The sequence below is a fragment of the Agelaius phoeniceus genome, chromosome Z (genome assembly GCF_051311805.1).
Source record: "Agelaius phoeniceus isolate bAgePho1 chromosome Z, bAgePho1.hap1, whole genome shotgun sequence".
NCBI classification, from domain to species: Eukaryota; Metazoa; Chordata; class Aves; order Passeriformes; family Icteridae; genus Agelaius; species Agelaius phoeniceus.
Window position 1 is genome coordinate 56,105,706 of NC_135303.1, and position 24,021 is coordinate 56,129,726.

Sequence of the window (24,021 nt, forward strand, 5' to 3'; positions counted from 1 at the left end):
AGGTGTTATTGGGAAACACTTCTAAAGAAATATCTTTCCTGCTTCTTCTGCAGATACATACCTTAGGAATGATGAAATAATCCATACTGTAGGCTTAGGAGAGTAAGATATGTTTCTGACCTACAACTCATCTGGACCTACACTGATTTTCATATGCACTGACACATTGCCTTTGGCACAAAATTCCAGACTTGTACTTGTTGTTTTTCCAGTAATAAAAATTTTGGCTTAGCACTAATTGATTGCACTCAGCGCCCTGCAGAATACTTTTTTATCACATTTGCAGCTAATAGAAAGATGTAAAAATCGTACAAAGTTATAGAGCTTTGTAAGTAAATTTAGTGATAGCAGGATTCGCTGCTAACCTTCTCTCTGTGCTTCTTTTGCTTAGCTGATGGCTACATCTGTTTTGACTTGTAAGCAGTCCTGTGTAGGGGGTCTGAAAGTGAAGCTGATTCATCTTTCATGGAAAATGGACTAGTCAAACTATAATTCTTTGTGGCCAGGCTAAAAAAGTTGATTTTGCAATGCAATGAGCAGCTCAAAAAGTGAAGCACGGGATGACTCAAAGAGTCATGCACATGCTGTCTTTTAACATCAGCAGTCAGGCCCCTCTAACGCAAGAGCCTTCCCCTCTCTCCCATGCTTCTCTGACAGCAGTTTTGAAAAGCACAACTTCATCCTCCCCTCCCTGTGCACCACATGCTGGTGTCTCACTCAGTCCTTACTCATGCAGATTCCAACCCTCTCCCCCAGCCCTCCAGCCTTCAATTGCTGAGGTGCAGCAGAAGCATCCTGACTATACTTCCAACGCATATAGTCCGGAAATAAACACATACTTCCAGTTACCTTCCAGATAACACATATACTTCCAGTCCACATATAGTGTCCAGGTGTGTTACAGTCAGCTGTGACTGTGCTTGAATCCATAGGGAACATACCTTACCAAGCTGCATTCTGAATCCTGTGCAGATACAACAGAGAGTATATTCATGAGCCTGGACACAGAGCCACCAGACATGCCTAGACCATTGCAGCAGGTGCTACATTTCTGCAGGAGGAATATGTGTGGGCTCAGGCTGTCAGCATCTCTTTGCCAAGAAGTCCATGCAAGATACAGCATGTCCAAGCATTCATTCCTGTTTGAGACCCCATTCTCACCCTGCCCTAAATTCTTCTTAGTCTTCCTCTCTGCCTTGTGTATGCGAGTGCATATTGGTAGTGTAGGTGTCCTAGGCTTGGTGACAGCAGGAGCCAGAGTTTGGGCAAGGTGGTCCAGGTCTGCCTTGTCTCAGGGCAGGCCAGTGAATTTTAAGCTACATCAAACTGACTCAGCAACATAATTGCTTTCTGAAAAAGGATCTGTAAATATGCACGTGTTGGATTTGGACCTCGCCCAAAGTAGCCTGGCTGATGCAGAAATGCTAGGTTAGTTTGGTTAATGCAAAACCGAACCAGGTCCACCAAGATCCTCAGCTGGCTTTGAGGCAGCGTAGCTGCTGGTCCCACTGCTCCTGTGAAGCTTGTTATGATAAATGGTGTAGCCATATAGAGGAATACCATCTGTTCCCTTCTCATCTGACTTTTGAAGACCCGAGTACTTCTACCTGCAAAGTCTGAGTGGCTTGGCTGTAACCCTTTTGGATACCTCAGGCATTGTTTAAAACCAGTTTTCTTTCTCTTTCTCTACCCACTGCCTTGTCTTCTGAGTCAGACAATGCCTCAAAAGAAATGTGAGTGAATTAATTTTTCTTTTCTTTTTTTTTTTTTGACACAGTAGTCTGAGTTTAACAAATAAAAAATCAAATAGAAATGAATTTCAATATTGATCACAGGGGTTTTACGCTAGCTTCAAAGATACTGCGATGCTCCATCTCCTCTGACTTAGCCAACAGCATGCTTCATTTACTTTTCTTGGAGTTACAATTTGGGCATTACTCCTCCATTTCATTGTCAAAGCTGAAATAGTGATGCAATTCAAATTAAGGCACCTGTTTTACATGATGCTGTAACACAGCATCTCTGCAATAAAAAGGTTGCAATGAATTAGGGAGGTAACTTCTCCTTTGAGGGAGGAGCACAGCCAACAAAGTTTTGGGGCCTGGAACTGGCTCCAGCACAGCCAGCTCTAAAAACTTCACTGTTGCTCTCTATAAAGACCTGACCATTTAGGAACTGGCTCCTTTCTAAACCTCCTGGCTCTGTCAAGCATGTGACATTTGGGAGTTTCTAAACTCTTGTAGTTTCGTAACTTTTTCAATCACTTGAATCCCAAAGGTCCTAAAACCTGTGACTCATGTTACCCTTGTCTCCTCATCCTTTTCAGGTGAGAAAAATCATATATATCCACCTCCACCTGGGGCTGTCTCTGGATGCCCTTGGCTACCTTAAAATCATTTGCATGTAACCACTGATCTCTTGTGGCTTTCTAAACTCAGCAGTTAGGTCAGTAACAAAACTTCTGAAAAGAGTACAACCAGTAACACCCAATAAAAACAGCCATACAAAGCACTTCTTTTATTCGATGCATGTTGCTGCATGCTGGGGAGAAATCACTGGAAAAATGGCCTGCACCAAAGTGTTTGCTTCTTCCCTGTCTTCTTCAGAAAATTTCTTCAAGATTTGAATCTGAGTGCCAGTAGAATACTTTTCTAAACTGCAAGATAATCTGTAATGTCTCTTGGCCTTGAGCAGCAAACTTCAGAGTTTGTCTATATTATGGATTTTGAAGACAAAATGAAAATTGTCATTCATTGATTTATCCTCAAAATTATGTTTCAGCAGCTCTTCTCTGAAGCTACAAAAATGGTTACTGTCCAGCTTCAGTTATTTCACTGTCAGGAGCTAAGCTCATCATGTTCCTTGCATGTACTATATGTTCTGTACACTTACCACTAAACTCTTTTTACTTTGCAAAGGTCTGCATTTTCTCCATTTATGGAGTGAGTCAGAGCAGGATCTGTGCATCTTTTAACTCAGTTCTAAAAACTGTAGAATGAAGCTCTGCTCCTAGTTGCATTCATAAAATGAAACAATTAAAAGCGAAGCAACAGAAGCGATGTTCATTTGTAACATCTGGCTAGCCTTTTTTTATCCCCAAATTGTCATCTAGGAAACAATTTTTTAAATTTTTTGATCAGTAGCACAGGATTTATAAGAAAGGAATCCAAAGCTATCCTGTGACTGTGATTCACTTTCCTGAGCCTATTACCATGAAAACTGTAAATGATGCAATAGGCTGTGACTGCTAGTCAAAGGTTCATCATAGAGTCCACTAAGTAATTTATACTCCCAGGTCTACATTTTACAGTAAATGGAAGCAAGGAACTATGAGACATATGCTGTTGGGAGGGGAAAAACAAAAATAAAGTAAAGGAGTAGTTAATCAGTGTTGGTAAGTTGACCACACATCTCATGTGTGCATAAAGCATCTGGGTAGGTGGGCAGTGAGGAAACCTTTTCTGGTAGAAACCTGGGAAGTTTTATGACATGAAAAACACCCCTCCACTTACCAGAATCTGACAGAAGTACTGAACATGTCCGCAGCTGGAAACTGAAATATGGTAGTGGCCATTAATTGACAGAGGTAAATACATGCTGTGTAGAGCTGGGCTCTGCACTGGGCCACTTAGAGCAGCAGTGGGAGATGCTGAATGCAGTTTGTCAGAAGCAGAATATCAAAACACAGCTCAGAGTAGGACTGCTCATAAACCATACTTCTTATTGAGGACTAGACTTAAGAGGAATGGTTAACTATGGAGTCCAGCAATAGCTGGGACCTGGGGAAAGATTTAATTAAGCAAGGGTAAAATAGGCAAAGAAAGGCAGGGGAAAACAAGCATTAGCATTTTAAGAAGATCTCACTTAGATCCTTTGCAGCATACACAGGGCAGAGGTATTGTGCAAAGCTACCTGCAGAGTGTGCCACACCAAGACTGCAGCTATCAGGGAATAATGCTGAGATTTTAAATCAACAGCACCAGCAGAGTTCCTCGAGTGATGAGGGCATATTTAATGTAAAGGACAATTATTGCAGCACAAATTCTAATGCAGTGTCCTCTCTCTCTCTGCAGCACGGCATTATCTGGAGAATTCCTGATGACAGACTCACATTTGCTGTTTTGGTTTCCATTATGAAAAACCACAAAGGAAAAGGTATGTAGCAAACTGCTTTGGCTTGCCATTTGTTAAAATGAATGCAGATTCTTCTGCTGTACAGGGACCACCTCTGCAATTAAAAAAAACCCCATAAATATTCCTGCAGCATACTAAGAAATTCCCCTGAACTCAAACAGAAGGTTCTAAGAACTTCAGAAGGCAGGCATTGCCTCTCCTCAATTCTGACTGTAAAGAAAAGAAGTTTTGATACCCTTCAGCAACAGAATATGATCAACAAGGATGCAACAAGCAACAGTTTATTTGTAGAAAAATCCTTTAAAATTTACTACAATGTAAGATTAAGGAAAAAATAGTCTTAATATATATACATACAATATATATAAACAAACACATATCGCACCATGAAAATTACATGCTTTTTAGAACAGAGAATGGGTCATATTCCCTCATATCAATTTAAAAGTTATCACTGCAAGAAACCTTGCTTCCTTTTTTTTTTTTATCCCCATCAAAGTTTTCAAGTACAGGAAGTAAGTAATGCAGGATCTAATAGTAGAAAACCTTTGTTATACACAAATTACAACTGACAGCTAGACAATATTATTCTGCAGTATCCAACACTTGTATTTTTTGAACTCTATTGTAATGATATGAACTTTTACCTGAGGTGCATGGAAATAACAAAGCATGATAATTGGCAAGTTTAAGAGATTTTCACATTATGATTTGACTGTAATTGAAGTTGATTAGGTATCACACCTATACCTATAGTACTGGCACAAGAATGTTCTGCGTGAGTCATCACCAATGACTTAGAAGTGCAGGAAAAAATAATAGGCAAGCACCACTTGCAATGATAAGCATGCAGACAATTTAAGTGAAACAGAGGTAGCATGTTCTCGTAACTCCAGCAGGGTCATTCAAATCAACTGCACCCTCCCTCCTGCAAAAGGCACTCACTTTTTCAGCTAAAAACGATGCACTTAAGTTTGGTCAGATTGACCACAAATGGTGGAATTCTCTCATTACAAATATAAAAAGAATTAAGCAGAGGACACAGTGAAAAGGAAAAAAAAAAGAATGTAAGAAAGAGACACATAAGGTACTATGTGCTATTCCTCTCCCCCTACCTTTTAATGGGGAGAATTATATAAAACAGTTGCAGTACATAATCTAAAAGTTAAGACTTTCCAGTTGAAATTGCAGTATTAAGCAGCACATTCTCAATCAGAAATAGTTCTAAACCACCAGAAGTACACCAGTCTTTTTAATAAAGAGCAACAACTCACAGTAAGGAGTAGAAAGTTTACACACAAAAAAAGGTGGTGCCAGAGAAGGATCCTCTGATGCAAAAGCTCATAAATTAGTATGCACTGTAACTTTTATATTGTATCTTTTATCCTTTCTGCACTTTGAAAGGATATCCATGCAAAACACCTCCTCTTACCGTGACACTACAGAACTAATTGAGTTATAAGATGTGCCACTGTTGCAACTGGAGGCATAAGCCTCTTGACCATTAGCATCTAAATTAATTTTGAATACAGAAGATGCCTTCAGTAAGAAATCTGCTGCATCTCTGCGGCCTAATTCCCTCAGCTTAGACATTAGTGTCCCTACAGTGCTGTCAGGTGCATTACTCCATTCCTGCAGAAGGGCATGAACTGGGCTTGAAAGAAAGTAATTTTGTGTTCCATTATTTGTATTGTACTTTGCAACAAGATCAGGGAGGCCCAGGTTCATGGCAAGAAGGCACCAATCTTTGCCCATTGGATCAGGTGGATCCAAAAGTCGACTTAGTTTTCTCCTGGTAAGTAGATTGAGATCAGAAACATGAATATCCATTCCTAGGCTTCCCTGGGAGTAAACATCAAGACACCCAAAACACAGTATACTGCTAAAGCTCTCTTTATATCCCCCCATAGTGTTAGTTAGTGATGTCTCCTTTTGACTCTGTGCACGGAAAAAGTCTCTAGGCTGGTAGACCATTACTGGTTCATGATGTTCCCTCAGCTGCTGAGGACTAAGGTAATATTTCCCAGTCAGAAGACCTGGTAAGGTTGTTGCTATTAAGTTATCAATGGTGCTGCACACAGAATCCAGAAGTAAACAGCACTTGATCTTCTCTGTTTCCAGTCCTCTAACTTGAACCTCTATACCCTGCCCATGGTTGACCAGCAGCACTAAAAGCTCAGCTCCACGATTCATAATCTTTGATCCATTTACCCACAGACGTATATCAGCATCTCCCTCTGTGCTCTGCTGATGAATCCACCTGCAGAGATTCACCTGAACTTTATGAAAAATTCCACAAGGAAATGGGGTAAGATGTTCCACAGGAACTATTCTAACACCACCATAAATCAGCACTTCATCCTCCTCATCTGTCCAAGACCTATGAAGACTGTCAGTCTTTATGAGAGCAGGAATATCCACCATTGCTCCACTGCTAAGGTCCCTTGCACAAATATCCATGGCATCCAAAATCTGTATCAGCTCTTCCACGTCACTATCTGCCACCAGACGCTGGATGTCCTCTATGGTGTACCGACCTCTATAGTGGTGGAGAGCTTTTGGGTTCTCCACTGACAGGATTTTTCCAAGGACATTAGAACAGAGCCAGCGAGGATCCAGAAGCACAACATCTTGGACAGTTTCGCTCTGCATAATGTTAATCTGTTTATAAATATGAAAGTTACTGTTTACATCTTGTGAAGTACAAGATGATAGCCCACATTCTCACCTTCCTAACAGACTGACCCAGCAATTTGATTAAAACTGCTCACAGGAAGAAAAAAACAACAGTGCATTTAACTATATGGCAAGTACTCAGAACAAAAAACAGATCTTGTTATTTTCCACTGATAATGAGATGATTAGAGCCCAACAGCTGGAAGGCCTAGTCATGCCCTGCAAGCTGTTTATGCAAAGGTGTTATCCTACTACTCAGTTTCTAGTGGACACAAATAGCAGTGAACACTTCATTGAAGGTGATAACATAGTGATCCTTTCTGGGTATTTTATATGATAACTATAACAATAAACTGTAACTCTTCCTGTCTCAAAGAGATTATGGTAACAAAATAGAATCACAAGACATAATGATAACAGAAAGCGTTCTCTACTTCTTATGATGTCTTAAGAGGAAGAGAAAAAAACAAACAACTTTAGACATTTGCTTAAACTCCTAAAGAAATATTCTACCAGAACAGTAAATAAAGAAATGGAATTTAGATAAAAATACTTACTTCTCCTATGCTGTGCAACTGCTGTGCAATATGCCGTAGGTCATTTTCGCTGGCTAAGGGATTAAGATGTTCCTGTACATCATACACAAACTGCTGCAAGGACATCAGCTGGTTGGGCCCATTAATTTTTCTCCAGGAAGGCAGTGTGGAGATTATTTTTTCACATAGGTGAGTCATAGGTGGGCAAGTCTTAGAAAAGCACAGAAAACATCCACTTGAGAATAGGGGTGCTATTTTTTTTATATTGAGGTCTAATGCATTTATAATGAATATTTAGACTTAAAGAGCTCTGTTTGTGCTGGACCCTTACTCTTTCACCTGGCATTAACTTGCCATAAGATCTATCTACCTTTTCTTAAAAAAATGAATTGCAGAAACTAGTTTTTCACTGAAATAAGGAAGTTTTCCAAATATCACCATGAGTTGCCATCATGCATCTGTAAGTTAATGCTTATTTCTGAAATGATGAGAATTTATTTAGAATCTGTACTCATCAATATCTTTACAGGACCAATTTACTTCAAAAGGTGAGACACCAGGGTGCTAAATAAGAAGCAAAAATGGTACTTTGATGTATTGATTGCCTTAGTCTTCACTGATGCCTTCTTGCTATCCTCAAGCCACAGCCTCCACTTCGTATGCGGTAAAACCCTTCAGATTTCAAGCTAGTGACTATAGCTATAACAAAGCTTTCTTAGAGAAGAAAAGCTTACAAAATCAAGAGACAAAATCAGAAATGTAAAACAGGCTGAATTTTGCATGAATCTAAATATTTTCCTCAACCCACAGAATTAACTCTGTATTACATCTACTTTTAATCAATTCCAAAAAATACATTTCAAAAGTAGCTACAGAAAATCTTGTTGGTGTGTAACATGATATTAATCCATTTAGTGCAGGCTACAAAAAATTTGACTTGGTGAATGCTTGATTTGACTTGAATTAAAAATGCAGTCAAAAGTTAATACCTATTCAGTTTACATATCCATATTTGGAATTATCTTTCTAACAGTTGAGAAAACTGTTCTGCTCTGGTGAGTTTTTAAGTGAAAAAACCTGTTTTCCAGAAATATATTTATAATAGATTTCTGTTTCTCTATAATACTTTGCTGAGTAAAAAAAAAAAAACAAAAACAAAAAGGGGGGACCAATGCTGGAATCCAGTCACTGCCAATCAAAAACCAAAATTATGACTCTGAACTGATATCTCAAATTGTTTCCTTTCAACAGAGAGTATTTTGGTCATCTGCATTGAACAGCTACTATTTTCAAAATGCTGACTGAATCTTTGATGTCAAGGCTTTGTTTATCACAAGACCTGTCAAGCGTGCTGTTAGAACATTGGAACAACAGTGGTTTCTGAATGCTTCATTATTCTAAGTTTGAAATTTACAGTAATCATTACACAAGACGCTCACATTTTGGCTCATCCAACCCAGACTATTAGACACTACTTACAGAAATTATCTGGCTTCTTATTTCTTGCAAGTGATTTCGGAGAAGCTTCATATCTTTAGACCCAGATGCTCCAGCATCCAGGACAAATAACTTTTCTGAAATTTGCAAATCATTTCCAAATCTAAAAAAAAATAAATTATTATTAACTTAGCCCCAAATCCAGTTTATTTCTTAATACAATTGTACTTTGGTCTTAAATTATACTAGAGTTGGAATGATGAAGTTTAAGTAATGATTATACTGAGATATTTTATAAGCACAGACACTATAGTTACTGTGTCATTTTCTTGAAAATAGGCAGAGGTATTGAGAGTAAACTGTTTTCTCTCAGGATTAAGAGTGAAAATGTGTAAGAAAATTGTAATTGCATCACATGAACTGTAATTACAAACCAAAAAATTTTACTAGAGAAGAGACTACAGGAATTTATTTATTTTAAGGTCTTAATGTCTGTTGCTTGCTTTCTTCTCACTTTAAATAGTTCAGTAGTCATTGATGTTGACTGCCCTCTTTCCACCTCCTTTTGAGTTTCCAACCACACAAGCCTGTTTGCCTAGCTCTGGAGAGATTTGTATTTAAAAGGACTCCAGCACCAAAGATGACACACAGGTTTTTTTCTATTGGTTTATTTCAATTTATTAAAATACTGCCCCCCCCCCCCCCCCCCCAACTATTGGCTGGAATTCCTTAATCTGTTTCTTCTACAGCCCAGACAAGTGTCCATACTTGCAGGTACGGATGGTTTCTCATACCCAGTGTTTCCTGCTTACATGCTCACTCTGAATATAAGGTATAGTTGCTTTAAACAATAGCATGTTTATGGAAAATTCCTCATTTCCATCTACCATTAGCATGTGCTCCAGACATTTGCTGAGGAATTCTAGAAGTTTCACTAACTTCTGTGTACTTCTTGGCTGACCTTGTCACCTGTGTGACTCCACAATGTCCAGCTTTTTGCAAAGTGTGGGGAGTAAGGCCTCATCTAAGTTTTTTTCATAGGTGTCCTAAATCAGTAAACAGGTAAGGGTGGTTCTCTGGTAAATTTCCTCTTTTGCATCCAAAGTTTTTAGCTGCAAATGGCCTACTTTTCTGAGATCGGTGCAAAACCTGAGAACCAAGATGTTAGACAGAAAGTTGGAATGGGTCTTTGGATGTAGCCCAGTGTTTACAGGGTGACACTGCCTACACCACAATTAATTTTGACACCACTTGGCTCATTTTAGCTCACTCAGGGCAGCTTACTCACTGTAATATTAGTAAATGTTTCAATTTTAGCACAACATATGCTTCCTAAACATATTCAAAATATCATAATATCATATAGGCCATGTAAAAACCTTTTACCTATTCCAATGCATTTTAGTATTTTTCTTTCCAATTAGCATGTTTAAACACTATGTATAAGTATACTTTCCACTTACCTGTTCCTGATTTCTTTCAACAAAGAGATGTCTTTGTCATACCAGAACTCTCCCCCGACAGGCCGAGGCAGATTCACTATGTCAGCATGCGTGGCAACCAAAACAACACGCAGGGGACTTTTCAGCTTTCCACCAAATGCTAGAAGAGAAACAAGAGGACTCCCTCACTACAAGGCATGCCTAGGGAGATGGCTGATACTGACCCAGAAAAGCAGAAATACATTTTACATTCTTCATACCAACCACTTTTGTAGTTATTTACCAACTCTAAGCACAGCCATTAACAGTGTAACTGTTGATGCTCTGGCAATTATCTGCTTATAGGATTGTGTGCTATACATTATCTGCTTATAGGACTGTATAAGGCCCAATTTTAATAGCTAGACAATTTGAATAACATCAGTTACATGAATATTGTGTTACTTTATTGGTTTAACAAAAACAGTAATCAGAAGCACTAATGATATAGCTACTAACTACAAACTATGACAGCATGAAGGGAAAAAAATTAGAAATAGCAGCTTCATGAAAGGATTTTTGCATAATCTTTGCATAGTCCTTAATATTACAGGTGCAGAATAGAAGATTGTAAGAACACAAAATGTTTACAACATTCATATGTTGATATGAATGCTATTTTGCAGTACTTACACAAACAATGACCTCTCACTTAGGTGAGAGTTAAGTAGGAAAGCCTGGCAGAAGCCATGAAAAAGAATGAGAAAGAAAGATACAAATGGCATGAATGAAGCGACAGTACAGAACACAGAGTTTTCACTCTTTTCTCAAACTCGTATTCCAGAAAATAGAAGACATCATTAAACAATTTTTAAAAGAGACAGTACACCCTATCATCCTCTTTTAGCCATAAAAAAGGTCACATGCTTACATCACTGCTCAGTTCTCATCAACTAAGAGCTACAAAATCTTGAATAAATCATAAAAAGCCCCATTTCCCCAAATCTCTGCATAACACTTCCAGGCAAGTATTTTGTAATTATCTTCTTTTTGTTTTTCTTTTTAATTGGCAGCTAAGGACTTAGACAAAATGACTGAAAAGTAATTCCAAGAGTTTTAACTTTTCTGCACACATCAGTTACTAGATATTACTTGAGAGATTTGTAACAATACAGAGATGGATGGGTACCCAGACTGAGCTGATCAGTATAAACACAGATTTAAGTGAAGTACCTAAATAATGCTGATAATCAGATAAGCAAGAAGAAAAAACCAACTGAGACTGAGGAGCAGTGAAAAGCTTTCAGCAGTTGCAAATTAGCTGTATTTGCAGCTTTGTCACCCTTTTTGCAAATTTCTGAGCTTTAACTTTCACAGGTCATTTATTGTTGGTTAGATCCAAATGCTGATATTATTAGCACTGTGATTTTATCTAAAACAGAAAATAAAAAAATGCAGATGCCTGAACTGAAAACCAAGGGTTGGCCTTGGCTGTCTGGCTGAGATAATGCATACAGAAAGAGAGAGAAAATAACTCGTTGCACAATGTTAAGTACTTAACGCATTTGTCTGGTGAATCCCTAGCGTTGCTAAAAATGTCCTTTAGTGCTGAGTTAGATCCACTGGCTGGAATAATCTTTCAGATGACAGAACCAAGACACATGACAGAGGTTGCTTAGTCCAAGAGACTGTAACGGTCTGCAGACCAGTAATCAACTACAAACACAAACATGTTTAAATAAGTTACTGTATATACACCTGGACTACCAGACCTTTTGAGAAAAATATTATTTAAGTTAATTTAAGTTTGCCCACCAAGTAACTTGCAGTAAGCCTGAATATAAAACAAATAAAATTACTTAAAACCTGTGCAAAATTGGAGCATATGTGAAATTTACAAGAAATACTGATTTCTTTGCATCAGCACCAAAAAGTTACCATATTTGAAGTCCAAACAGAACTTTAGTTAAACACATGAAAGTTGCACATACTGAGGGATAACACTGTTCCATAATACTGTTCTGTCCTGTTGTCACTGACAAGACTAATTTATGCTGAAAATATTGTTTATTGGGGCTAGATATAAGAGGAATTTAAGGAAAGTGTCTAAACTTGGTTCTGAACGGTTCCAGCCCTCTGAAACACTATTGATGGCTTATGTGACATAAAACTTCATCTGCCATGTACAGATGTAAATCCCAGTGCCACAAGATATTGCACTGTACTTCCTGACATTTTAAATTGAGCTAAGTGGTGTGTGAAATGCTTCTGGCTTCTTCCACGGATAAAATTCCCTTTTGCCAAGAAACCTAATATCAAGTTTGTTTGCATACATGGTGATGAAGACACCAAACACAGATGATGTACAGAGTTGCAGAGAAATACAAGAAGCTTGATATGTCTAATACTTCATTAACAAGAACATACCTATTGGCTCCTCAACTGGGACCAATGATTTCAGGAAATTGAGCCAAAAGGTCACTTGGTTTAACTGGATTTCATAAGGCTCCTCAAGGCTAAAAAGCACTATGTGAATAGCAGTGTGATCATTAGCAGCAAAATAATCATAACAGCAGAAGTACACAGGATTCCCAGAGAATTCCCAGATGCTGAAATCCCCAACTCCTGAAAAACAGACAAACATATGAAGAGATCATCAGTAAGCATGAAATATCTTCTGGCCACAAAATACAAGCAAAACATTTAATCTGATTTAAACTGTCACAAACATAAACTGTATGCATATGAGAAAGCAAGGCTGAAAATGCAATCATGGACAAAGGGAACAAGTTTCAGTCAGTTTTAGAGGCTTAGCAGTTGGGCCCTCAAAGTCTGTTCCTCTCTCACGCTCCTTCTCTAGGGCATTTAGCCTGATTTCATATGTAATTACCTGTGCTAAATGCATGCAGTCTTATGCAATTAAATTGAGTTTTGCCTTGAACAACAGCAGCAGATCTTGTAATTGTCTTGAAAACCAAGAATAATGTCTCCCATTCTTTTCCCTGTTCACTTCAAAAAAGCTTAATATTTTTCTTGATTATTCTTCTTAACATGCCACCACTGATTTCAAAAACCACTGAAGAATATTCTAAAAAGCAGCTGCTTTGCTTTACAGAACTAGACTATTCACATTGTGCTGGTAAATCAGGGATGAAGAATCACCATGTTAAGGGTTCCAAGAGCTCCCTGCTTCTTTTTGCCATCTCTAGCTTTGAGTAAGAAAAGTGTTAGTATGTTGCACTTGCCAGATGCACCATCTGATTACGGTGATATCTGCCTCACCTGTACTGCTTCTAATTAAATACATGGTGATTAAGATGCACCTCAAACTTCTAGAAGGAGAGAAGTCAGAACACTCCAGCCTGTTGTTATGAGTACAGCTACTCAGAGTTCACCTGTGTGTACACTTTGTTCTGTATAGTACAGAACAGAGAAAGAAAACAAAGTCCTTCTGACAGTCCATGGCACAACTCAGTTTCCTTCCCAGAATTTGACTGGGCATCAAATTATACTGAAGGAAGAAATTAGCCTACACGAAGAATAAGTTTTAGCTACTTGGCAAAGTCTTCAGCATCTAGGATAAAAGTTTTGTCACTGAATTCATTATTATACACTGATAAGCAGGTTTCTGTTTCCAAGGTAAACTCTTGATTAATACTAACTCAGCTTCAAAATTGCAGCTGCTAAAGCATGCAAAACATTTTCCTTATGAAGAAGAGATCTGACCACCAATGTAAATCACAATTAATATGGCTGGTGGAGACAATTTGTGTGGTCTCAGAGCCAAAAGCCATGTGTGTACTTACGACACCTTCTGTGATTGACCCCTCTTACTGCTAACTGGCTTCAAGTGCAGAGCAGTTAGTTTCCTTGCAAAAAAAGAAATTAAATCAGAAGCTCCACTCACAATGACTGATGAGCTCCAGGACTTACCAAAAATGCTCCAGTCCTGACACAAAGTGAGAACAGTATGTCCTTTGCATAGCTGGGAATATACTTAAATGGTGAGGACTAAATGGGACCAGGCTAAATCTGATAAAATCCTCAGATGACCTCTAGTATAGGTGAAGAAGCCTTCATACTAGTAGCCACATTGCTGACCTGCTCCTGTCATACCAAATCCCTCTTTTCTACTCTCCCACTTACTCACCTCAGAAATGTATTTCAGTATTTCTACGTAATACTGTAAAGATCTGACATGAGTGATTGAAATGTATATTACAACAGCTACAGCACTTCAGGCAGATTTACTTTCTCAAACAAATTAAATCCCACCAGTGTTGGATTGTCAAACACAGTCACTAATATGCAAAGTCAGACTTTCCCCCCATTTTTCTTTTAAAAAACAAGTTAAATGGCATTAACTGCTTTACAGCATTAAGGCATCCCAGCCCAGGGCTCTTCTTACCATGCAAGCAGGCATTCTGGATGTCAATGGCCTTGGTGGACTGGTCATCAGAAGAGAAGTGAGAGTGATGGGCAGGTGATACGAAAGTTTCTAATACCCCTTTGGTCAGGCCTGGCTCAAACATCATACTGCGGCTTCTCACACTGACATTTTCACAGCCAGGATAAAGATTCGTAATACTTACTGAAACTGGGTCAGGGAAAGGAAAATGAGATTACAAACCATGTGAAAATCACAACAAGATCACTTCAAAACAAGTATGCAAGCCATAAAAGCAGCTTAAAAAGCCCAAAGTGCTCTTCAAAGAAAGGAGATGTCTATGAAGCTGTGGGTGTACACAACTACATTCTTATTCTGAATTATTAAAAGGAGAATATTAGAATGATCCTATAAAGCACTTATGTCCTATGTTCTGTGTTGCAAACTATGTCCTAAGTTCTATGTTGCAAAATATGCTGCCTTTTAAATTTTTTTATTTCATTTATTTTAGCTAAAGGCTACAGTTTCATTGCATGACTTATTATTGGCATGGAAATGTCACATATTCATATTATTGCTTCCTGTAAGTAATGATAAAAAATATCACGGTGTAACAAGTGTCACTGGGGTGGTGGAGGAGAAAAGCAGGCCCTTAACCAAAATGATTTTACTACTAAGCAAATTTTAAATTCCTTGTTTATTCAGCTTCCCAGAGTGCAAATGAGAAACAAAAGGGCTTTTTAACTGACATGCACCATCTAGTGGATAAAGATTTCTTTCCTCCACTAGTTGGCAATTTCTAATATTTGGGTTTTACAATAGAAAGAGGTTACCAGTTAGCTGTCAAACTACACTTCCATCTTTGATCTCCTAGGATAATATTTTAAATCTTTCGGCTGTTGTAAATAAATACTTAGTGAATTCACACACTTATTTTTACAGAATTTAAACAAACACATAAACAAACAAATCTTATATCACCAAGTATAGACCAAATTGTGCTGATTTAAATATTTATCTGATTATGTCACTCAGCGTAGAATATAATTTACATGCTATATAATGATTTACATCCCAAAAGAACGTATACTGAAAGAAGCAAAACCCAAACTTCCAAATACTAAAATAACCCCATAGTAGCTTTGTATGTATACAACAGCATGTCTTTCTGGCTTTATATCTAGGTAAGCTCTTTTGAAGGGCTTCAAATTCACCTTTATTTTTACATTGATTTGCCAATGTGACTGGCAGTCTTTCTGATTTTATTGGTGTGAGCAACATAAAACCTCTTCTTTGGTTCTGTTACCAACCAACACAAAAAAACCTTCCTGTACTGCCTCCAGGAACTGATATTCTTTGAGTAATTTATCACCCTTTGTATGACACAGTAAATTAAGATAAATAAATCAAGAACTTTTGATTGATTAATTTAATCAAGTTCTTTTTTCTGTTGTCACAGGTGTGAGGCCCTTGTGTTAAGTAATCATCAAATGCAGTAACAATCTCTGTGACATGGGTCTTGCCTTGTTAAGCCACTTTGTGAATGCCTATATCTTCCTCAGGTGAATAGAGAGAAAGTAGAGATGAAAACTACTACTAGCAGTGTTCCAATATTACTTAAAAATCATGAACAAAATCCAAACCTGCAAGTATTATCCAAAGGGTTTGTTTTTTTTTTAAGGCAACCCTGGCCTCATCTAAAACTTACACAGTAAGACCACTTCTAAACATCAATTTAAACTTGAGCTCCTCAACATGCTTATCTTGCTTGTGTAGGCTCTCAGTGTTAGAAAAGGGACCTGGACATGGTCTATCCACTGTCCCCCTGTGGGTTCTTCAAAAACTAGGCACAGGCTTAAGTGTAAACCTAGCTAGTTCCTCTACACCTTCTAGCTCTTCCCACTTTGCACAGGCCAGCTGGTGCTACATGAGCAATCTATTCCCTAATATTTGTAAACATTTACTTCAGTTTGGAAAACTTCCATTTCCAGCTTGTTTGAAGATGATTTTAGACACCACTAACTGGGCTAATTCAAACCTGTATCTTAGGGAAAAGTACTCCAAGGCATCAGAGGCAGTTCTGAAACCTGTTACTACTTAAAAATCACATAGAGATGCAGCAGTTGTTCCAATTTTGCAGTGTTTATTGAAGTTCCTCCAGCAGAAAGGAAGCTAGTAGTGATGTTTGCAGCCTAGGACTTTTTGTGACAAATAAATAGCAGTGTTTACAAGTCCTGTGTTCTGCTGTACAAGTTCACTTATGCAGCATGTAAGAAAAAAAAAACCCTTTAACTACTCATGTATCCTTCACACTTGCTGGTCCTCTTCCTCTTACTTTAGGTACAAACCTATGCACAGAGAAGTCAGTCCCTTCTCCCTTTTAGTTTTGTTTCTTACATGATTAGGCTGTCCTGTCTTCTGCAGTGCAGCCAACAGCCTCTTCTTAGGAGCTTTCAGAATAAGAGGAAACTGTTTTCTCATACAGGCATTATGGCTCAAAACCATACCTGAAGGTTTGGAAGACAAAGGTGATGGGGGGAATCTGCTTGAGTTTGTGGAGGAGAGCCTAGGCCTACGTCTTCGGAAAAAGCTTCGTATCAGGCCGCATTTGAGGGACTCCACCAGAGTGGTTTTCCCAGTGCCAGAATATCCAAACAACTTCAATTTGATCCGGGGTTGTGGATTCTGTGTGTGCCTCAGCTGCTGGATAAAAATCCCCCGGTAGGCATCCTAAAATTCAACACAAAGAAGAAATCAGAATGTGTGGCAGGGAACTTCTGCCTCCCAACAAACTCAGCATGTTTAGATACACTTTCTTGCCAGACTGCTGTTCATCTGGTTCATCATGCAAGGTGTCAGCTACTGAACAGGCAGACAGGAGAGCTTAATGCTCACTCTCAAGAGCTGCCTTGACGTTTCATGAAAATCCCATGTCTTCAGGCTTCCAGTGAATGGAATTATTTTGATCTCCAATGGAGAGGGCAAAGGTGTCAAAACTAGTCTCTTTCAGTGCCCATTCTCCTAACCCACCAGTCTCAGAAGGTTAACCAATATATATGTTCTTATGGAATACACATGCAGCACTCAAGAATTTTGCTGTGACAGCTATCACTTGAACCATCCAACAACTCAATGTGCATTTCTTCTCTTCTTTTCTTTACATCAACTTTTTCAGTGCTTCTCATGTTTGGGTGAATTTCAAGGAAACAGGGAGGAAGCAGGAAAGTGTGAGGGCAAAGGAACTAGATTAATCTTTCCTTTCTTCATTCCCCCACTTGGAGCTGAGAGAGAGAGGCTCTGTTGTTCTGCATTTGCACCTAATTTAGATGTAGGATGAGCCCCCCGTAATGATGAGCATGCAGCAACTGAGCTGAGAAATTGGACAGAAACAGTAGTGCATGCAAGTTTGTTCCTTCCTCACCAGCACACATTTCTTTAGTAAGTTAGTAATTTTCCCCATATATAGAGACAGGCCTTCAGTGATGTTATGTTCCACAATCAAGAAGAGAGTTACAGTTGACTAATATTTCTTTCAAACGAGATCTAGCTGACCTTCTTCCTTTGTTCTAGATCAATTTGTATTATTTGCATATTTACATTATGAATAAATCATTAATTTATCTGCCTGCAAGCAGACACAAATAAGAGTTTGGTGTGGGGATGTAACAATGCAAAATGGAGCCTATTATGACAACTTTACCAAAGCTGTTGTTGCAAAGGAAGTCTGAACTTTGCACTTTCTTACATCTTCACATACATATAGTTTATATTCCTAGGAAGTACAGATTTGCTGGCAGGCCTAAAGGACATGATTCTACTTCTACCTTGGCAATACATTATGTGCACCATCTTCTATTAGCAATAGAAATGGTAATTTATTTCAGTTTCTCCAATCACAGACTCATCTTTGTAATTATAACAGGATTATTTTAATTGGCCTGGCTCTTGCCTGCAATCTCCAGGCAAGTAGGCTCTGGAACCTTCCCAGCATGAGTGATGCTGCCTATCTGACTAATCAATGTGTATCAGATGTGTCAGACATGCTACCTTACAACAAGCCCAGATCATCTTTTTGTTCTAGTTAGGAAGATATTTGGATATTCAGAAACTGAAGAATTAAAAGATGACATTGAGAACTTATGCAACTCTTTCACATGGTATTGGTATTTTTGTAAGGGACACAAACCTCCCATTCTTCATAACCTTTATCTAAGTGAAATGGTGATGGCGAGGAGATAAGTCATCCTGGGGGATGTGATAATCTTAATAGCTTATTTTCTACTAAATACCTTAGATGCTTTGCCAGGCACTGTCAGACACTGATAGATATAAATCAGTGGTGCATACTTGCTCAGTCAGCTGCTTGAATATTTACATATTTGCTTTAATTGAGGGCATAATTTCAAATTAAAAATATAAAAGGGAAAAAAGAAAAAAATACAGCATTGCAGCAAGGAATTTTTCAACAGCTTTTAAAACAGCTTTGATGAAAACCTGACTTAAAATTCATGTATTCCCAACCTTTTTAAGTCTTGCAAGCAGACTGGCTACGTGTTCATGCTGCTCTGCTCTGGCAAGATCTTCTGCTGTTTTCCCATCCTGTTAAAACACAAATTATTAGCAGCAGTTCCTCCTTCATTTTCTTTTACAAATGGGCATCTGGATGCTACTGTAACAAGATACTTTGAATTCAGAATCTGAGAGCAAAGTCAACACTCCTCCCCCTGAATTCCATCTCTCTTCTCAGCAATTAGAGAATGATAGTGATTTCTAGATATTGCCCACTGAATAGATTTAAAAGGTCACAAAGAAGGGACACATCAGCATATTGACTCACATGAATAGCAGGTGAATATTTGTTTACCAATGGATAAAGACTGACAGTGGCATATCAGCCACTGGAGGATTCCAGAAAGCAAGAAACTTGTAAGGGATGCAGTTTAAATTGCATCAGCAAGTCTAAAAGGAGAAGCAAAGCTGCCTTCAGTATTCTGGTCTTGCCATTTAGTTACCTATGTTTCACAGATCAGCAGTTTAATATTAAAAAGACTAAAAGAAAAATTGCCCACTACTTTGATTCTTACAGCTATTTTATGCTATTCTATTGTTTTAAGTTTTGGTAAGAGGTAATTTAGGGGTACTTTGCTTATTTCACTATCTCAGATAAGAGAATTAGAAAATACATCCACAAGTAAAATAGCAAGTTATTTTCCTATTCAAGCTTTCCTGAAAAGTACAGAGTTTCTACATAATGGTGTAGCAATAGGTAAGAAAAACTGACATATAAAAAGGGCTTCGTTACAGGACCCATGAAAGTGTATTTTGCGCCTACTAGTAAATTTCATTACAATTGCTGACTGGCTTCCTATATTGCAAATCATGAACAAAAAATCAGACAGCCTGAAAGAGCTGATCCTGAGTTCAAATCACATTTGCAAGCATCTGATTCCAAAACTTTTAATCATTGACAATTTTGAAGTTGGTTTAGAAACTTCCATGAGGAGAATCCAACAACATGGTGCCAGTTAACATGTGAGCACAACAGATGTTTTGGGGCAATTTTCAAACATTTGAAATTGTTGTATACTCCAGGAGGGGGAGATTTTCTAAGGTCACTTAATACCATCCATGAAATCAAATAAAAAATAGACTAGTTCCAAAATGGGCTTTAACCCAGGAAGAAGGCAAGGAATTCATAATACAGCCCAGTTACTTAATGGTGTTGGAAAATTTAGCTCCTCAGGAACGGCATACTGAGAGAAAAAAAAAGGCCATTAATTCTACTGCACTGGCTCAGAAAGAGCTGTTAATAAAGTTTCCAGAACAGTTTAACAACCTTCTAGCAAACCAATGCAAAACTGAAATATTAAAATTACAACATGCAAGCTCCTTTAGTCGTCTCTTCCTTTTTCCTTCTCTCTGCCACCATGCTGCTGGAATAATGGATGGTTACATATATTCAGTGTACTGCTCCTGATAGATTTAGTATCAGCACTATTTATTTTGTTATGTCCTTCAAACTAACCTAAACTGAAGAGACAAAATGTACTTTTACCATGGAAGGACAGTGTCCACACAGGTGATTATACCAACACAGCTCTCATGACATAAATGAAGTGTGACAGTTCAAGAATTCCCCCATCACCCTTTAATTTTTGTCTCATCTCTACCCTACGTAGTAGTGCAAATACATATACACAATGGGATGTAACAAAAAAACAACCAAAAAAGACAAAAACAGATGACAAAGGAAATCTGTAGAGCATCCTACCAAGTCCACTGCATGCACATTTCACTATTATTAACAGGGAACATGGCAATATAAAATCCAATAATTATCAAAAAGTAATTATTATGTCCTAAACTTGGTTAAGCCACAATTCCAGGTTTATTGGCATTCTCCTCCTACATAAGATCTGTGCTTAAAAGAAAAAACTGCAGTGCTAAATCTAGAGGAAAAAACCACAAAAATTAGTATTTTCTACCAATTGGTATAGCAAATGATATAGAAGTTTTCTTTTTTTCCCTCTCCATTTCAGCCATCTCAGGAAAAGAACTCTGAAAAATGTGGACTCAACTAAAATCTAATGACAACATGTCTTTCTCATATGGAACAGTAGTTATTTCTAAGCAGAGTACACTGGTTACAGTGAGTAGCAATGTAAAATGATCCGCTGCATCTGAGTACAAAACATGATCAGTTTGTTCAAAACACACATAGTGGTGTGCATGATGTCTATAATTTATCATGCATATGACAAAGGACACTTCATTCCTGCTGTGGATATGTCATTAGGAGGATGTTTCTCACCCTACTGAGAATGACAAATGCCCTCTGTGTTACTAATGGGAAGCAGTGGTGCTGGCTGATCTGACATGAATGATTTCGTTTACAAGGATACTCTCACACTAGTTCCCCCATCCATGCAACCACACATCTCCCACCATAAAACTAGAACTTCGCAACCCCGTTAAAGCAAGAAAAATATTTAAGATACATACAATGCATTTGTATGTTTCTCAAATGTGAAATGGCATACATCTTAAGTGTACTCAAAACTTACAGAAAGTGACTCAAAACTTATAGAAAACACAATGATACACGTAATTCTTAGATGAAGAAATTATTAGGGGAGGACAAAGTGGTAGCTGTACTGCACCATAATCTAGTTCAACTAATACAGTTTGGAACTGTACTGTTCCAAATTCAGTTGCAAGAAGGGAACAAGTAGACAAGAGATAGAACAATTCCCAAAGATAGAAGAAAACTCATGTTGAATAACATACAACAGGCCTTTTTAAAAAAATTTCAATGTCCTTTTCCTACACCTGTCTCTTTCATGAGTTCTCTTTCAACTGTCATGCATAAAAGAAGAACAGCATCTCTCAATACTTACAGAGGTTAATGCTTCTACATTGGCACCGGTCAGGCAAAGGAACCGGACAACATCAAGAATGCCATTGTTTGCTGCCAGGTGTAAAGGTGTTCTTCCATACTAATATGAGGAAAGAAGTGTCACTACATTAGTCAAGAACTTCACTTCAAATTTTATGTGCAATAATCAGGCATATTATACAATTATACATACTGATACACAGGACGGGTTTTGCAAAAACTGCAAGAAAAAGTACTTGTGATTGCAGCCTAAGCACAACTGCCAAAAGTGCAATTAAAAACAAAGGCTGGATGACTATTTAAAAAATGGGGAAACAGTTTTCTAGCTAAATCCCTCACAACTGTGGAGTAACCCTTTAGAGGTTTTTTTGGCTATATTTGATAATGTCTTTTAATTCCAGAAAATTTAATTGCCCTTTTACTTAATTAAATATGAGCCACTTAACACTAATTTCACAGCCTTCAGAACTCTGGGTTCTACTTCAACCCAAGAGCTACTGAAGATTAAATATCTCCCCCTTTCACCCAAAGTAAAAGGAATGAATGAAAGAAGTCAGCATGAAATAATATATTTTTTTCAGTGAAGAGGGAAAGTGCTGTAAAGTATTGCTTATCCAATTTTTTCTTTTTTCCATGAATCTCTTCACTGGCAACAGGTCCTCATGACACCCACTTCTGGTTTTGCATGTTCAGAGCTACTGTTACAAAAACTACCATTTATTCTCTGCTGGTAGCCTACTATTACTTTGCATTTTTATGCTTTCAATACTGTTCTTCCTGTCTACAATCAGCAACAAACTCATAACATTTACTGAAAGAAGTATTGGAGAGCAAAGCCAGCTTTCTGACAACTGCTATCTGAAAAGATGCTCAGGTTCCTCCAGACCCTACACCTCAACTCAAGTAGCATCCTTTTACAAACAGTGTGTCCTGTGAGATCATGGCAGTGATTGTCCCCCTGTGCTTGGCACTGGGCAGGCCACACCCCAAATCCTGTACTCAGTTTTTGCCTCCTCATGACAAGAAGGACATTGAGACCACTGGGCCATGGCTGGAAAAGGGGAATGAAGCTGGTGAAAGGTCTGGAGCACAAGTCCTGTGAGGAGCTGCTGATGTAGATGGCATTGTTTAGCCTTGAGAAAAGGATGCTCGAGGGAGGCCTTGTCGCTCTCTACAACAGCCTAAAAGCAGGGTGTAGTGAGGTGGGTGTTGGTTTTCTTGTGCTATGAAACAAGTGAACAAGGAGTACAGGAAATAGCCTCAAGTTGTGCCAGAGGATATTTAGATTGGCTATCAGGAAAAATTTCTTCACTATAAGGGTCGTCAAGCACCAGAATGGGCTGCTCAGGGAAGTGGTGGAGTCACCGTTCCCGGAGGTATTTAAGTAATATGGATGTGGGGACTTAGGGACGTAGTTTAGTGGTTGGGTTGGCAGTGCTGGGTTAATGGTTAGACTCTGATTTAACAGTTATTTTTCAGCCTAAATGCTCCTGTGATTCTGTGATTCTATGATTCATGTGATGGTCTGCTGTACTGAATCTCTGAAAGAAACAAACAGTGCCTTCAATCAGTATTACATACATGTAGGACAAAGCCAAATGTTTGGACCAAGGACAGAAGTTCATTTTGTTAATGCCCTGTTAATACAGGGTTTGCTCCTGAAGAGGGGAAGTAGAAATTAATATTCTCTATTTAATAACACTCAAACTCCCCATTTCAAATAAAGGGCACTTTAAAAATCTGTCCAGAATACATTACTCTTAAAAGAATAACAGCAGAATAACTATAACCACAGCTTCTGTAGCCATGATCTCACAACCACTAAACATTTTTGGGCTAATTATTTTTTCCACAGTATGTCAGGGGTGATCCTAGCTCAGCACTCTCCATTAGCAAACAGGACAACAGCCTCGTGGTCCATTAACACAACTTCTCTAAAATGTGCTCTTATCTGTGAATCTGGATTTAATTGCCTAGTAAATCAGATTTGAGCTGAGAAGGGGAGCTCATTATTTTAACTTTTTTCATTAGACA

General features: G+C 38.3%; 1 protein-coding gene across 2 annotated transcripts in view; it reads right to left on the bottom strand.

The window, feature by feature from the left end:
* Positions 1-4,399: 4,399 nt before the first annotated feature.
* Positions 4,400-24,021, bottom strand: part of DAPK1 (death associated protein kinase 1) — an 83,864-nt gene continuing 64,242 nt past the window's right edge. For both annotated transcript variants that reach the window (XM_054652133.2, XM_077172143.1), the window contains exons 18-26: positions 21,989-22,087; positions 19,113-19,190; positions 17,099-17,321; positions 14,613-14,801; positions 12,632-12,829; positions 10,247-10,385; positions 8,826-8,946; positions 7,368-7,556; positions 4,400-6,795 (exon numbers count right to left, since the gene is read on the bottom strand). In XM_054652133.2, coding sequence (XP_054508108.2) covers positions 5,563-6,795; positions 7,368-7,556; positions 8,826-8,946; positions 10,247-10,385; positions 12,632-12,829; positions 14,613-14,801; positions 17,099-17,321; positions 19,113-19,190; positions 21,989-22,087 — 2,469 coding nt within the window. In that variant the 3' untranslated portion in view covers positions 4,400-5,562. The remainder of the gene's footprint in view (positions 6,796-7,367; positions 7,557-8,825; positions 8,947-10,246; positions 10,386-12,631; positions 12,830-14,612; positions 14,802-17,098; positions 17,322-19,112; positions 19,191-21,988; positions 22,088-24,021) is intronic.